At 44.3% G+C, this 13,985-nt stretch overlaps 2 protein-coding genes across 2 annotated transcripts; both read right to left on the reverse strand.

Moving 5' to 3' along the window:
• Positions 1 to 957: 957 nt before the first annotated feature.
• Positions 958 to 4,835, reverse strand: emx2 (empty spiracles homeobox 2). The gene is made up of 3 exons (XM_061285248.1): positions 3,976 to 4,835; positions 3,054 to 3,238; positions 958 to 2,077 (listed from the first exon to the last, which is right to left on the reverse strand). The coding sequence occupies exons 1-3, from the start codon at positions 4,364 to 4,366 to the stop codon at positions 1,910 to 1,912; spliced, it is 744 nt and encodes a 247-aa protein (XP_061141232.1). The 5' UTR covers positions 4,367 to 4,835; the 3' UTR covers positions 958 to 1,909.
• Positions 4,836 to 6,114: 1,279 nt separating this feature from the next.
• Positions 6,115 to 13,613, reverse strand: eif3s10 (eukaryotic translation initiation factor 3, subunit 10 (theta)). The gene is made up of 22 exons (XM_061285566.1): positions 13,443 to 13,613; positions 12,745 to 12,935; positions 12,537 to 12,673; positions 12,297 to 12,460; positions 11,913 to 12,112; positions 11,552 to 11,760; positions 11,292 to 11,463; positions 11,123 to 11,227; positions 10,920 to 11,018; positions 10,716 to 10,832; positions 10,449 to 10,634; positions 9,917 to 10,264; positions 9,728 to 9,832; positions 9,514 to 9,627; positions 9,293 to 9,415; positions 9,072 to 9,225; positions 8,799 to 8,980; positions 8,602 to 8,684; positions 7,931 to 8,535; positions 7,481 to 7,610; positions 7,261 to 7,403; positions 6,115 to 6,733 (listed from the first exon to the last, which is right to left on the reverse strand). The coding sequence occupies exons 1-22, from the start codon at positions 13,489 to 13,491 to the stop codon at positions 6,555 to 6,557; spliced, it is 3,795 nt and encodes a 1,264-aa protein (XP_061141550.1). The 5' UTR covers positions 13,492 to 13,613; the 3' UTR covers positions 6,115 to 6,554.
• Positions 13,614 to 13,985: the final 372 nt, after the last annotated feature.

The raw sequence follows: 13,985 nt of genomic DNA on the forward strand, positions 1-13,985 counted from the left end.
TGTCCACACAGGCGCACAGAGGGTGCGCCAAATTTTGTTTGTGGCGGATCAAGGCTCACCGCCTCCACTGCACTTTCTTTATCTTAATTCCAACTTGAAAAGATATAATTATCTAGTTTGAACAGGACCACTATCAAATCCGTCTTTATAGGCAGGGAGGGGGAAAAGCTCGAGTGGATTGTGAAGCTCTGAGCCGCTCGGTGTTGCCCGAGATAGGAGTAATGAAGTTGTGGAGTCCGGAGATACAAAGGGCATTAACCTCATTAGCATGAAACCTTTTCTTCTAACTATTGTGGGACCCTTTCAGTGCTCTAATCCCCCCTATTTCAAAACTGGGTTTGTAATGAAGCTTTTAGTTTTTTCCCCCCCCTCTAATTCCCTAAAGATTTATTTTGCTGTTATAATCAAATGAACCGATTAAGAATTGCCTGTTACCAAAAATAAATAAAAATGCTCATCTAAAAATAAACACGTTAAGAAAAAAAAATAACTAGGTTGAATGTTGTACTTCATTCAAGTGTGCGTGGGCCTAAAAAGTGTTATGTTGCGGTTGCTGCAGCACCAAATCAAGATTTGAAACAAAGATCCCATTTTGAGGCGCATTGCAACCTTCCCTTATCGCGTCGCGAGGGCTAGTCAGATTGTGCTAAATTATGTCCAACCAAGCCCCCTTGGATCCGGATTAAGAGATTAAAGTGGACCACTGGGCATTGCTTCCCCTTTCTCCCCCTCATATTACTCGCATGATAATTGCCCAAACTGATTTGCACTTTCACAAAAGCTCGCCGAGACTCTTTGGAGCTGCTGCACACAATCATGGCAGAAACAAATGCTGAATCGAGCGCAAATTATTAGCTCTTTTTTTTTTTTTTTTTTTTACAATGCACCTGAAAAACGGCAACCGCTATAGACTAATTTATTAAATCTTTTTTTTTTTTTTTTTTTTTTAATAAAGGCCTGCGGAAATCTTTACAGCGCGCGACATATTGATAAAACTTTATTGACAAAATATTGACAATTACATACTTCTTGGAAGTATACTTTGTGTTAAAATTGTAGCAAACTTAACACATACACAAAAAATATTTACATTCTGTAAAAGAGGGTTTAACAGAAACAATAACAATATTTTTTCTGTACATGGAATACGCTCAGTGCTTGGAGGTTTTTTTTTTTTGTTTGTTTGTGTGTCTATAATTCATTTTAGTCCTTGTGGCATCTTTGAGTGGAGGCTCACGTCCTGACAGAAGGTTGCGTGGGGCCAAGTACAACCACTTATTGGTAAAGCTTTAGAGGTTCAAGGAACGTCCTGATATACCATCACTTAAATTTCACCCCACCCACCTTAGAAAACCAATTTTTGCTTTTTTTTTTCCTTGAAAAAAAAAAAGACGATAAAGCACTGCTACTTCATATGTTTTCACAATCACTTTTACACGAGAATTATGAATTAAAGACTGCACACTGTCTGAAAAAGAAGTAGGCCTACAACACCTCTCTTAGAAAATAGATTTAAATAAAAAATTGTTTCGTCTTCCTCTTGATTGTGTCAAAATAAAACACGTAACATGCAATTCAAGTTTTTTTTTCTTCTAAAAAGCAGTTTTGGTATCTTGAGTGGGAAAAAATAGAAGTGCAACCGTCCAATATGAATTGGAAAATGATAAAAAGAAGAATATTTCAGGTGGTGGCGAGTGGTGACACACAATCTGTCAGTACCATGTTCCTGGTTCTTTTGGACTGACGGAGCCGCAGGGTGACAGCTGGGCCACGCAGCAGCCGGCCTTCCGTCGCCCTCAGCTGCCCATCGGGGATGTGAAATGTGACATCGGGTTATTTGAGCCCACTGTCTTCCCACGGTATCCTGTATTCGTGTCCTCCGTGCGCTCAGAAGCACATGAGTCTCATTTTAATCGTCCGAAGTCACATCAATTTCCTCCGGACTGGACTGCTTGGTGGCCAACCTCCAGCGATTTATGTGATGGGAGCCCTTCTTTTTCTGTTGCGACTCGGAGCCCTCCTCTTCCAGCTTCTGTCTCTTGAATTTTGTCCTTCGGTTCTGAAACCACACTTTTACCTAAAGTGAGAGGAGGGGGGGGGGGGGTGTAAAAAATGAATAATTATCACCGAAACAGAAATGCGTAAAATCATGCGTAAATACGCACTGGGCTGCACGCATGCAGAAAATTAAAGGGTAAATATAATACCACATTTCACATTTGTCAGGATTGCTTCAATTATCAAAACCAGCGACGAAACAGCAGCTGTTAATTTTTTAATACAATATCAATTTAGAGCTTGTCCTAAAGTGGCCACGATGACGCTGCGTCGGTTATCTTCACAGGCACTATTTTTCCACGGCCAATAAAACAAAAATCGAAATCAAGAAGGATTTCCATGATGTGACACATTTTACACACTTCTCTAAATCCACCCATCGTGCTCATCAGTGGTACCGTGGGGAACTAACATCGAAATCGATCAATTGTCTGGACCACGCAGCTTTGTCAGTCCCTTCAATGGCAAGTGAGGCGCATTTAATAAGCCCTCAGTGTGTTAATTGAACGACGTGATGCGTCATTTGGACCGATGGGCTCGAACAATGTGGCGAATATAGCAGCGCGACCCACTGAGGCCGAGACCTTCCTTTGAATTGCTGAGCCCACAAAATGGTTAAGTTCTTCATTTAGCCTCCATTTTGAAAGGCAACATTCTCAGTGTCCCCCTCGAAACAAAGCACCCCCGTCTAAAATTAGCTCGTGCGGGAGAGGGGGGTGGGGGGGTCAAATATTACCTCCCCTCCCCACACAACTCAATTTAAAGACAATTTAGCAAATCATGCACAAATGAACTCTATTTTCAGTCATCAATGTTTATTTCTAAATATCACAATATATTGCAATGATTAAAAAGTAAATATTTAAACTATTCTCCAAATGTAATTCCCCTGTCGCAACAGACACATTACATATAATAATCATATAATATGGTGTAATTGTCCACACACCAAACGAGTAAATAAAAATCACACAAATCCAAAATTTTAGTCTTACCTGAGTTTCTGTGAGGCTAAGGCTGTGCGCGAGCTGTTTCCTCTCTGCGCCCACCACGTAATGATTTTTCTCAAAGGCGTGTTCGAGCCGCAGAAGTTGCGATGGAGAGAAAGCCGTGCGGATTCTTTTGGGCTTTCGGGCGAGCGCGTTGTGCAAAAGGAAGCTCTCGGGACCTGCTTCGTTGCCTGAAGCCCAACAAGAAAAGGAGTCAGTTTGTTTGGTTGCTTTTAAATTACACACCGTAACGTAAGGTATTGGCACCGCGGGCCTGTGCAACGATTGGTGGTCGTGCAGGGTGGGTATCACGAAAAATAAAATATTGAGGTATGATCTAACGTCATGTCACATCTTTCTTATGCCGAAAACAAAGCAACTACTTTATTTAATTCATTTCTATTTAAAAAATAATTCATGCAGAAAAGGCACATCGTGTCAATTATAATTTGTTGTCACTCCAATTTAAAAACAAATATTTGCATATGTAGTACAAAATATAGCACAATGAGCGAGTATCAAGGCTATTTAAAAAAAAAAACCCTAGGACTACCCTAAATCAAAAGCGCCACCTGCTAAATAAAACGTATAATTAAAACGCAATTAAAAACAAATCCAATCGAAAAAGACTCTAAATGTAATTAAAATAAAAAAACAAATGTTATTTTAAATGTATTGTGTGCAGGAAGGATTCCTCTTGCAATCGGAATATATATTGCACAAGGCAAAATAAAACACATGATCTTTTGTAAGAAAATATAATTCAATACAAATATTTGAACTAATCCGTCGTTTTAATTCAAAACGCCGCATAGAAAGGCGGTGAGCATTTTTTGATTGTAACAATGTTGCATTACAATTATTTCCTTTTTGCTCTCAACAAAAACTTTGGGTGCTTTCCGTGCGTAAAAGTGATCCAAAAACATACCTTGAAATCTGTGTCCCAAGTATCTATATCTGTGTAATAACCAGGGGTAAAAAGTAGAGGGGTCTCTTTGCTGGCTACCAAAAAGAGGGTGCGGACTATGCGGGGACGAGAGCGGATGAGCGGCCAGGGCGTGCGGCGGGGCCACCGGATGCACCGGGACCGCCGAGTTGGCCTGATGCGAGACCGTGTCGGCGAACACCAAGTCCGGGTTTGAGTAGACGCCCCTGGCTCCGGAGTGAAAGCCGTTGAGGAAGGGGTTCATCTGGCCAGAGTTTGCATAGCTGAGAGCCGCCGGCCGGATGGGCTCCTCCGAGCGGGACGCCGTTACCGGATTATCCTTGGCAACCAACGATTCTATCGTGAAACACCTCTTGGGTGTGGGCTGAAACATGGCGTGAAGGTCCGGGTTCCCCAGTTTAAGAGGAAGCTATCACGGAAAATACTCCAGAGTTGGGAAAGAGGCGAAAGTTGTTGCGCGCCGCGAAGAAGTTCAGCAAAAGCGCAGCACACGCCAGACACGATGGATACTGGAGGAGGACGTCAAATCAAAAGTGCGCCGTGCGCTCCCAGACTAATCCATGGATGTGATCGTTTTCCTCGGTGACTCGGTGCGGGCAGATGTGTTAGTTCATGAGGCTAATTAGCGCTGCACTCCCATAAACAGCTTCCTGTGAAGCCTCTAATGGCATGCTGATTGGCCGCCGCCTCTGCCGCTCGCCTTAAGGTGGAGAAGGAGCGACGAGCTTTAAAGTGCGTCAATGGCAAAGCGGCCTGAGCTCAGAGAGGCGGACTTGAACACAACCCCGACACGATTCGTCCGCTCCTCAGCACCCCCGCCGTGCGCGTGCACGTAGGCGCGCCGCGCACGATATACGCACGAAGTGTAGGCACGGGAAGGCCTCGGACACGTCCGCACTTGAAACGAGCGTTAGTGGTTTATTCCCATCTTCGGAACTCGACCATTTATACTGGTCGGCCTTAATTCGTCTATCCCCGAACTGGGGACGCCACAGTAAAAATTAGAATCTGATGTAAACTATTGAAAATCGAGCACTGCCGAATTCAGATAGATTTGCTAGTAATCGTCGTTTTGTATTTTTAAGTATGACGTATACCAATGGTTCTGTATACAGTACATGCAAGAAAATCCATATTGATTTTAATTTGCCTTTTTAAATATGAAGATGAGCCTTTTTGTTATGTGGGTAATACGCGCTCCTAAATGAAATCTTCAATAATATCAAGCGTCTCCGGAAACATACACAATGCAGGCATTATTTGTCATCCTGTACATGTGTCAGTAACATTAAACAGAGAAAACTTTACTAATTTATTCCATAAAAACTTACAATCAGCTTTTTTCGTATTATAATTGTTATTTTACGGTAATCAATGTCGTGCATTACATCAGACTTTAGTTTCCAAGCCTTAATAATTCTGAGTAAAACACACCCGTCAATTACAATTTATGTATGGTTTTATTTGGAAAAAGTATTTAAACATATGTAACACAAAAATCCCATCTAAAGACTAAAAAAGGATATCTTAGTATAGAACCAAACGCTAAATAATAGGTAATTAAATAACCCACCCAATTTTATACTACTCGTGTTTTGGTATATTAGTAGTAACGCAAAGTTTTTGATTATATTGAATACAATTTAGACAATAGATGCTTCGTTTTGCCATGTGAAAAGTCCCGCTGTGCTCCGTGGAGCTTTAGTGACCTCTAGCGGTTGCAGTGTATAAAAAAAAGGTAAGCGTGGGCTGAATAGCCCAATTGCCCACGAGAAAAGTTTTTTAGCAATCGCAATGGTATATTTACTAATATTGTGTAAGGATTACACAGCACTAGCGTGAATTAAAAACGACTGTTAGTTACGCAAGAGCTAAAGAGGGCTCATTTAAAATGCTGGGTTGTAAATGATAGCAATTTAGAAATTATACTATTAGGCTCATGATAGCTGTGTCGATATTGAAATTTCTGACGCTGACCTAGATTCGGCAGGGTGCCTGGCATGTCAATATTATCTTCTAACAATAGGAGGGCAAACTTTAAAAAAAAAAAAAAAAAAAAGGCTTTTCTCCAGTCACAACCTGTTGTCACTCCATTGCTACTGCATGAAGAGAAGCAGAAAGTATTTGACGAGACAAATTTAATATTTGAAGCATATACTTCAAAATGGATATTTCACTCGTTTAACATAAGCGTTTGAAACAGTAGATTAGCCAACATTGACCTTTGCGTGAGCGCGCCATCATACAACATCCCTGTAAAACGTAACATTTTAAGAGGCATTGGTGATTCAGTAAGTTTGATATACAAGTCTCATCCGCTGGAGGTTGTCATGTCTACAGTGATGGTTCAATTGATGCATAACATTTTTAGAACTACTCAACGTCAACTTGTAGTCAATTTAGTATCCATCTGCAAGAAGTATAAGAGTTTTTATATTGAAATATGAAAATTGATAATAGACAGGGAGTATGAGAGGTTTTAATTCAGCTAAATGAGGACTCAGTTACCAAAGGCCAATCTAACCTGTCTTGCTATTATTTTTGGAGCCACTAGTTGGGACTCAGCGGCGGACGGTGGTCCAGCCATCATCATCGGTCTCGTTTTTGGTGCGACGATCTTTGTCCGCACGCCAGGTCTTGTCTCCCTCGGTATCTTTGTCTTGCTCGCGCTCCCGCTCTTTTTCTTTGGGCTTGTCACGTTCCTCACGTCTTTCTTCACCTCCACGACGCCAGGTGCCTCCTGCACAAACAACGTTGCTCATCAGAAAATGCATTAAATATGTCTGCCATGCAGAAGCACTACTTTTAAAGATACATGACGCCACCTACTGGCTGCTGTTTGAAGCGTGGCACACATACGCAAAGTTCCCGTAGAATGGATGAAATAGAGAAGCATGAAGTCACTGACACCAAAATGTAAACAAGCGATGGGTACCCCTTTCATCAAACGGAATAATCATAATTATGATAAGGTACAATAAAGTGCAGATGCAGCATCAAAAGCCGAGACCGGCACGCCGTTCAGGGTTTCCACAAATGTCCATGTATCAATGGCTGAAATATTGCCAATTACAAAACAGAGAAAAGCTGATTCCCATATCCATTAGAAGTAGTGCAGCAATTCAATTAGACTACTTCAAAGGTAAGTTTTTGTTTGCTGCTGTTGTTTTGCTATCAATATTGCAACAGTATTTTATTTTCTATTTTTCCCAATAATACATATGCCCAGATCCCTTTATGATGTGCAATACTATAGGCTCCGTTTACCATCATTTAACTCTTTTGGTGGGGCTCTCTGGGGATCATCACGGCGATCGTCACGCTCAACGCGGCGCTCAGTGTCCTCTCTGCGAGAATCTCTCCAGCCGCCTCTTCCTCCTTCTTCTGATCGCCTCCAGCCATTGTCCTCTCTGGAAATATGCACACCACTAATTGAACTGACAAGCCCCAAAAACGAACAATACGATCCTCATTCTGTCAGTCCCACCTTTGACGGTCTCCGAAGCGATCACTGGGAGGTTCCTCTCTCTCTTTGTCATCTTGGTCATCATTGGTGCCGCCGCGAGGAGGACCCCAGCTCTCCTCTCTCGCCTTTTCCCGTTCACGCCAACCACCTCCTTATTATTTGATCAAAATAAAGTACAGTATCAATATAAGGTCAACCTAACCGTTTTGGCACTGGGATGGATTACTGTAAAACCCTGTGAATAACACGTACTACGTTTGAAGATGTGCCCCCAAAAGCACCCCCACTTTTAGTAAATCCCGTGATTTTCTTGCATCTTTGCATGACCTGCTTTGTTTTCCCCAAGTGCTGTCTTTGTTTTCTGACTTCACAATCAACTTGTCATTTACCGCATATTTCATAAACTAAGATGTTCACGATCATGGTTGGATTTAAATTCAGTTCCCATTTACTAGATGACCAGATGCATACCTGGTTTAGTGAGTGGCTTCCAAGGTGCCGGGTCATCACCACCACGACGTGGACCATCGTCCCTACCACTTCTGTCGTCGTCACCTCCTCTTCTGGGTCCCCAGTCATCATCACGCCTGGGACCCCTGGAGTCATCCATGACCCTACGTGGTCCTCTGTCGTCGTCAAATCCGCGGCGGGGGCCGCGATCGTCGTCAAAAGCGCGCCGGGGGCCGCGATCGTCGTCAAAGCCACGCCGGGGGGTGCGATCGTCATCAAAGCCACGCCTGGGGCCGCGGTCGTCGTCAAAGCCGCGTCGAGGGCCGCGATCGTCGTCAAAGCCACGTCGGGGGCCGCGGTCGTCGTCAAAGCCACGCCGGGGACCGCGATCGTCGTCAAAGCCACGGCGGGGGCCGCGATCGTCGTCAAAACCTCTGCGTGGAGCTCGGTCGTCATCCATCCCTCTGCGAGAGGGACGGTCGTCGTCGCCGCCCCGACGTGGACCTCGATCATCGTCAACGCCTCTCCGGGGCCCTCGGTCATCTCCGCCTCGACGTACACCCTCTCCTCGTTTGAAAGGATCCCGCTCCTCTTTGTCATCATCCCGACCCTCTTGCCTCCATTCCCTACGAAGACAGCCCAAGAGTTAGAAGAGTAGAGTGGCGCAACAAATGACTACGCAGCAAACGCACTTGTCGGCCACAGGACGTCGCCACTCTGATTCCCCTTCGGTGCGCTTCCGCCATCCTCCCTCCTCTTTCTCTCCCACCCAGTCCTGTTGGGAACGATGACAACTTTACCCTCCTCAATAATGAACAGACTGCAGGTGGGTTAAGATTAAAACATTCCCACAATCAACTGGGATTTGTGCAGACAAATTGAGACAAACCTTGGGTTTCTCGTCTGGGTTTGTGCGCCTCTCCTCTTCACGACGGCGCTCGCGCTCTTCGATCTCCTGCTGACGAGCACGTTGCTTCCGTTCCTGCTCTTCAAGTTTACGCAGGCGCTCCTGATACTCTTTCTCCTCCTCGTCTCGCTGCTCCTGTTCAATGCGCTCACGCTCTTCGCGTTCTGAGACGGACCAAAAATGTAATTTGTGACAAAGTAGCAGATAATGACTCGCCAATGAGTGGTCCCTCTGGTGTGGATATATGCTCCTTACCTTTCTTGAGCTGTTCCTCGTGGATACGCTGTTCTTCTTCTTCTTTCTGGAGGTAGAAAGCCTTACGTCGGTCTTCTTTACGCTGAATCTTCCTTTTCTCCAGATGATTCTTTCTTTCCTCCACCAGGCGCTCCTCGAATACCTTCAGTTTCTCCTACAAAGGGACACGTGTGCTTCAAGTGTGTTACGACTAAACCCAGATTGGCACTATTGTCACTCACCTCATAAATGAAGCTACGCGCAGCAGTGATTTTGGATAAAAAGTTCTCTTTGTCCTCCATCATGCGGGACATCCGCTTCTTGTGCTCCAGGGCCTTTTCCCGTTCTATTTTCATGTTACTGATCTGCCAAAAAAAAAACAAAAAAAACACATTTGTAAAACCTTGGAAGTATTTAATAACCGTACAATAGCTCATTTTCCAAAAGCTCATTTGCAACTAACCCGCTCCTCCTCTTGGAGCTCCCAAAGTTCCATGTCCTTGACACGCTGCTCTTCATAGGCCTTTATGATAAGAGGAATTTCCTCAAGTCGTTTTGCCCTCTCAAAGTAGTCAATCTACGGAAAGAGTCCAGCACAGTGATGAGTGACGTCACAAATACAGTGATCCCTCGCCGCGTCGCAACACAGGTGCTCATTGTAAACCATCCGGTGTTACCTTCTTCTCCTGGTTCTTCAGGCGCTCTTGGAGTTCTTTTTTCTCTTTCTCCAACTGCTCCACTTGCTTAGCCATGATGAAGTCAGGATCCAGCTCCTCCAGGTCCTGCATGTCAAGGGGTATGTTAAAGACATCTTAGGGAAAGATCAAACACACGAACCAAAAGGGCTTTATGTGGTTGGACTTTACCTCGATGTCAATATCCTTGAAGGCCTTGGCGCCCAGTTCGGTCTTCTTAATTTGCTCCAGGCGCTCTCGGACTGTCTTTTTCTTGATCTGCTCGTGCTCTTGCATGATGCGCTCCTTCTCCCGCTCTTTAGCCTCTTGACGCAGGCGCTCCTCCTCTGCCTTGCGGACCTTCTGCTGCTCAGCTTCCCGCTGCTCTAGTTCTTCCTTCTCACGTTGTATGTTGAGGCTTTCAAGACGCTCCTTGCGCTCTTCTATGGTCTGTCTACGAGCCAGGATGCGCTGATGATCTTTGCGGGCGTTTTTCAGATAAGCAGCGATGGCCTGCTGGCTGTGCTCCTCACGCTCTTGCTAAAGAAATAAAAATAAGGTTTAGTTCACATTTGGCATTGAAGAATTCAAAACCTACGAGTCAAGAAGATTTATGACACATCTCTCCGAACACGGCAAAAAACTTCCAAAGAAAAAAAAAAAAAAAAAAAAAAAAAGAAGCTTTTTGGGGACAACAACATTTGTGGGAATTTCTTGAGCTCACCAGAGTGGAGGGAGGTTTGATGACCTGCAGGGCCTTGGCCAAAGAGGCAGACATAGCAGTCAGCTGGTTCCTTATTTGCTCAGATGGCATGTTTTGCAAGAATGGACCAACTGGAGCATCCTCTTTAGTGGAGTAGTTTAGGTCAGATCCAAAACTCAAGGTCCGAGAGGTGTGGTCAAGTCGAACCTTTGTGAGGGAACACGGCTTTTGATGATGACAAGTCCACGCTTGTGTGCTTGCTTGTGTGTGATTGGCTCAAGAGCTTACCTGCAGATCACAGTGCCTGGCAGCATCAACAATGGAGCGCTCCAGCTGGAAGGCATCCACAAATGGAACCAGGGAGGCCAGACGACTGAACTCAATGCTCTGATAGATCTGTGCAACCTAATATGAATGGACACAAAATATGAAACCACAGCAAAAAGGTGTGCTTGTAAATTCAAAGCTTTTTAAGAGACTGTGTTTGATTACCTGTTGCAAAAGACGCAAGATGGTGTTGCTTTGCAAGTGAGGGACATATTGCTGAAGGTCAGACTCCTTCTCACCTTGGTCTCTGACCCAATTCAGCACCTGGGAAGAGAGCAGAGCAGATTTTACGCTGGGAGTAAGTCCTGACCAAACGCAACACAAGACATGGAGAATCATTTCATAATCGTTTACTTGAAGTTTGTTACCTTGGTTACTCTTCCACTGAGCTTCAAGGGATGGAAATCAACTTCGAGCCAATTGTGAAGTTCTTTTACCTCGGGTACTATGTACTGCAACAAGTTAAACCTCACCTGGAAGACACAATAACGGTTATGTCTCTCAAAACCAACCCTTGCTGTCACTAACAATTTTTACCATGTCATTGATCAGACTTTGGCGAGTTGGTGGAGACTGCAGACCCAGGAGGGTTGCCAGCCGCCGGTGTTTCTCCACAATGATACCATCCATGTCCAACAGCCGAGCGATATCTGTGCGCTCGGGGGTGATGGGAATGGAGAGAGTAGCCAGGAGGACTCTGGTAGACATCCTGAAGGTGGAGTGAGAGGAGATTTAGCATTAAATGGTCTTCACCAGAATAATTTTAAACAAAGCTGAGATTGTAAAAAAATAAAAACCTCTGCATCTCCTCTTGTGTGAGATTCTTGCGCATCTCTCTAGAGAGGTGATAAAGCCGGTGGAGGGTGCAAGCATGGAAAAGGGCATTTCCAGACTTCCAAAACACAGTCGACACCTTGTTGTAATAGTTGGCCATCAGTTGGGGTTTGGGTGGCTTTTTGGACAGAGCAAACAAACCATGGATGTCCTCAACAGCCTTAAATGCTTCCTGGAAAGACAAAACAAAACGTTTTTACCTAGCACCTTGGAAAGACAACAAAACATATTTACCTAGCACCTATGTCCTAATAACGGCACATTTGTATTTCCCAGTAATGTAGTAATATAGTAGTAATGTATATTCTTTGATGAAAAACAGACCTGCCAGAGCTCCATGCTTATGGCACTGTCAAGCTGCACCAGGCGCGTCTCCAGGTGCATGGACTGACTTTCAGGGTTGTTGAGGTTGATGGCAGTACTCTGGTTGTGGTGTCGCTGAATTTGACTCAGATGCATTCGCAGGTTGTCACACAACTTGCGAAACTCTGCCTTTCGGGTGTACTGAAGGCAAAACTTGAATGCTGCAATTGAGATGAAAACACAATAGAAAAGTTCGTACCGGATTTGCGTGAATGTCGAGAATGGTCATTTTACTCTGAAAAGATTTGACTTCCTCTTTTAACGATAAATATTAACCGCACTTAACACATTCACTGTAAGACCAGCTCATCCATTCGTTTTTATGCGATCAATAACATATGTTACCTTGCTGGGCGATGTCATGGTAAAGGCGCTCCACCTTGGAGTTGTTTCGGAGAAGGTCCAGGCATTGGCGGTAGGACTCCCACAGAAATTTCACCCACGGAGTGAGGAGCAGACGATCGGTACGATCCTGAGTGTCTTCTCCACTCACAGCACTCAGGAGCACACTTAAGGTGGAAAACAGAGCCCAAAACAGTGAGCTTTTGACTAAACCAACAAACCACATCATACAAACGTTCTCACTTTTCTGGAGTCTGGATGTTGTCCAGATCCTCAATGTCCAGGACCATCTGCTGGGACTCCTCTTTAGCAGTTTCGGTCTTGTCCTCCGCCAGCTTCAAGTAAGCCCTAACCACATCCTCAAGAGACTTGATGTTGACCTGATGATACAAGCAAAGAACACTTAAACCTCTGATGATCTTAGACACGAGAACACACTAATGAAACGAACCTGCTGGCAGATGTTTTTGTACTGGTAAAGACCCTCCTTTGCCAGGTGACTCTTGCGAAGATCCACGCATAGCTCCAGGTATTTGAGCATAATGGGCTCGTGGATCTTCTGCCATGTTCGATGTTTCTTGCTCTTGATGACATCGTACAAAACGTCCAATGCAGGTTGCTTCTTGCCAACCTCCAGGAATTCTATGCATTACACGGGGGAAAAGACGAGTATGTAACCAGTCAATCAACTCGACAGACAGCATCGCTATTGAACTAGCTGTTCACTTAAGTGGTGCTCAAGAGCACTGGAAATTGGCCCTCAGAAGCAATCGGGGCGCAATGTTCAATTTCCAGAACTCATAAGCCCCGTTTGTGAGCAAAGCTACAGATAATTTCTGAGTACGAAGAGGCCCGATGCGGCGTCACATAGCATACACATTGTCACCACATATGGGACAAAGACAATTCACGTTAATAATTCGAAAACGCATCATTTCCTTCAACTGTCAAGATGCAAATCGAAATCGATTATTTATAATCCACAAGAGCGTGTCTGCTTGGTTGCTGGCTAATCGAGTACAGTCGTGGTGACTTCTTAAGTGACATTCGCTAGCTAGCGGAAGCATTGCCATTAGCATTAGCACTACTTTGGGTGACGCGTCAGCTAACGAATAAAAGAGGCCCGCACTACACACTATTTCTTCTCACCATTCGCTCGTTTCAGAGCATTCTCTGGGCGTTGGAAATACGCCGGCATTTTGGTGGCTTGCTAATTTGATCAAATCGTCGAGTTTAAGTGAAATTTGAAAGAATCGACCAGTCCATCCAGGCCACGGGTTTACGCACGGAAACGGCGGCGCCGGAGAAAGGAAGGACCTCGTGAGCGGCCCGCTGAGGTTGCCAAGTGGCGTCACACGCCATCCCCCATGAAACAGTTAACATGACGGATATTAACACGCATTAAGTGATCATATTGTCTTAAACATATCAAACGAGGATTCCTCATATTACAAGACTACTCCCTTGCAATTTAGCAATTGTATGTATTGATTTGAGTGATTTTTTTTGTCAAGCGTCTTAGGGTTAACTGCTCATCAATATTAGTTATACAAACACAATATGGTTCAGAAGATGTGGTTATTTTATTATTAGTCGATAAATATTAAAACTTTTTTTAAAATTGCTTTCTTGCGAAATGTACAGTTACAAATGGGGATTTCAAAAAACCTGGCAACTACAGTACATACGGAT

Source organism: Syngnathus typhle, linkage group LG8 (genome assembly GCF_033458585.1).
Source record: "Syngnathus typhle isolate RoL2023-S1 ecotype Sweden linkage group LG8, RoL_Styp_1.0, whole genome shotgun sequence".
Taxonomy (NCBI): Eukaryota; Metazoa; Chordata; class Actinopteri; order Syngnathiformes; family Syngnathidae; genus Syngnathus; species Syngnathus typhle.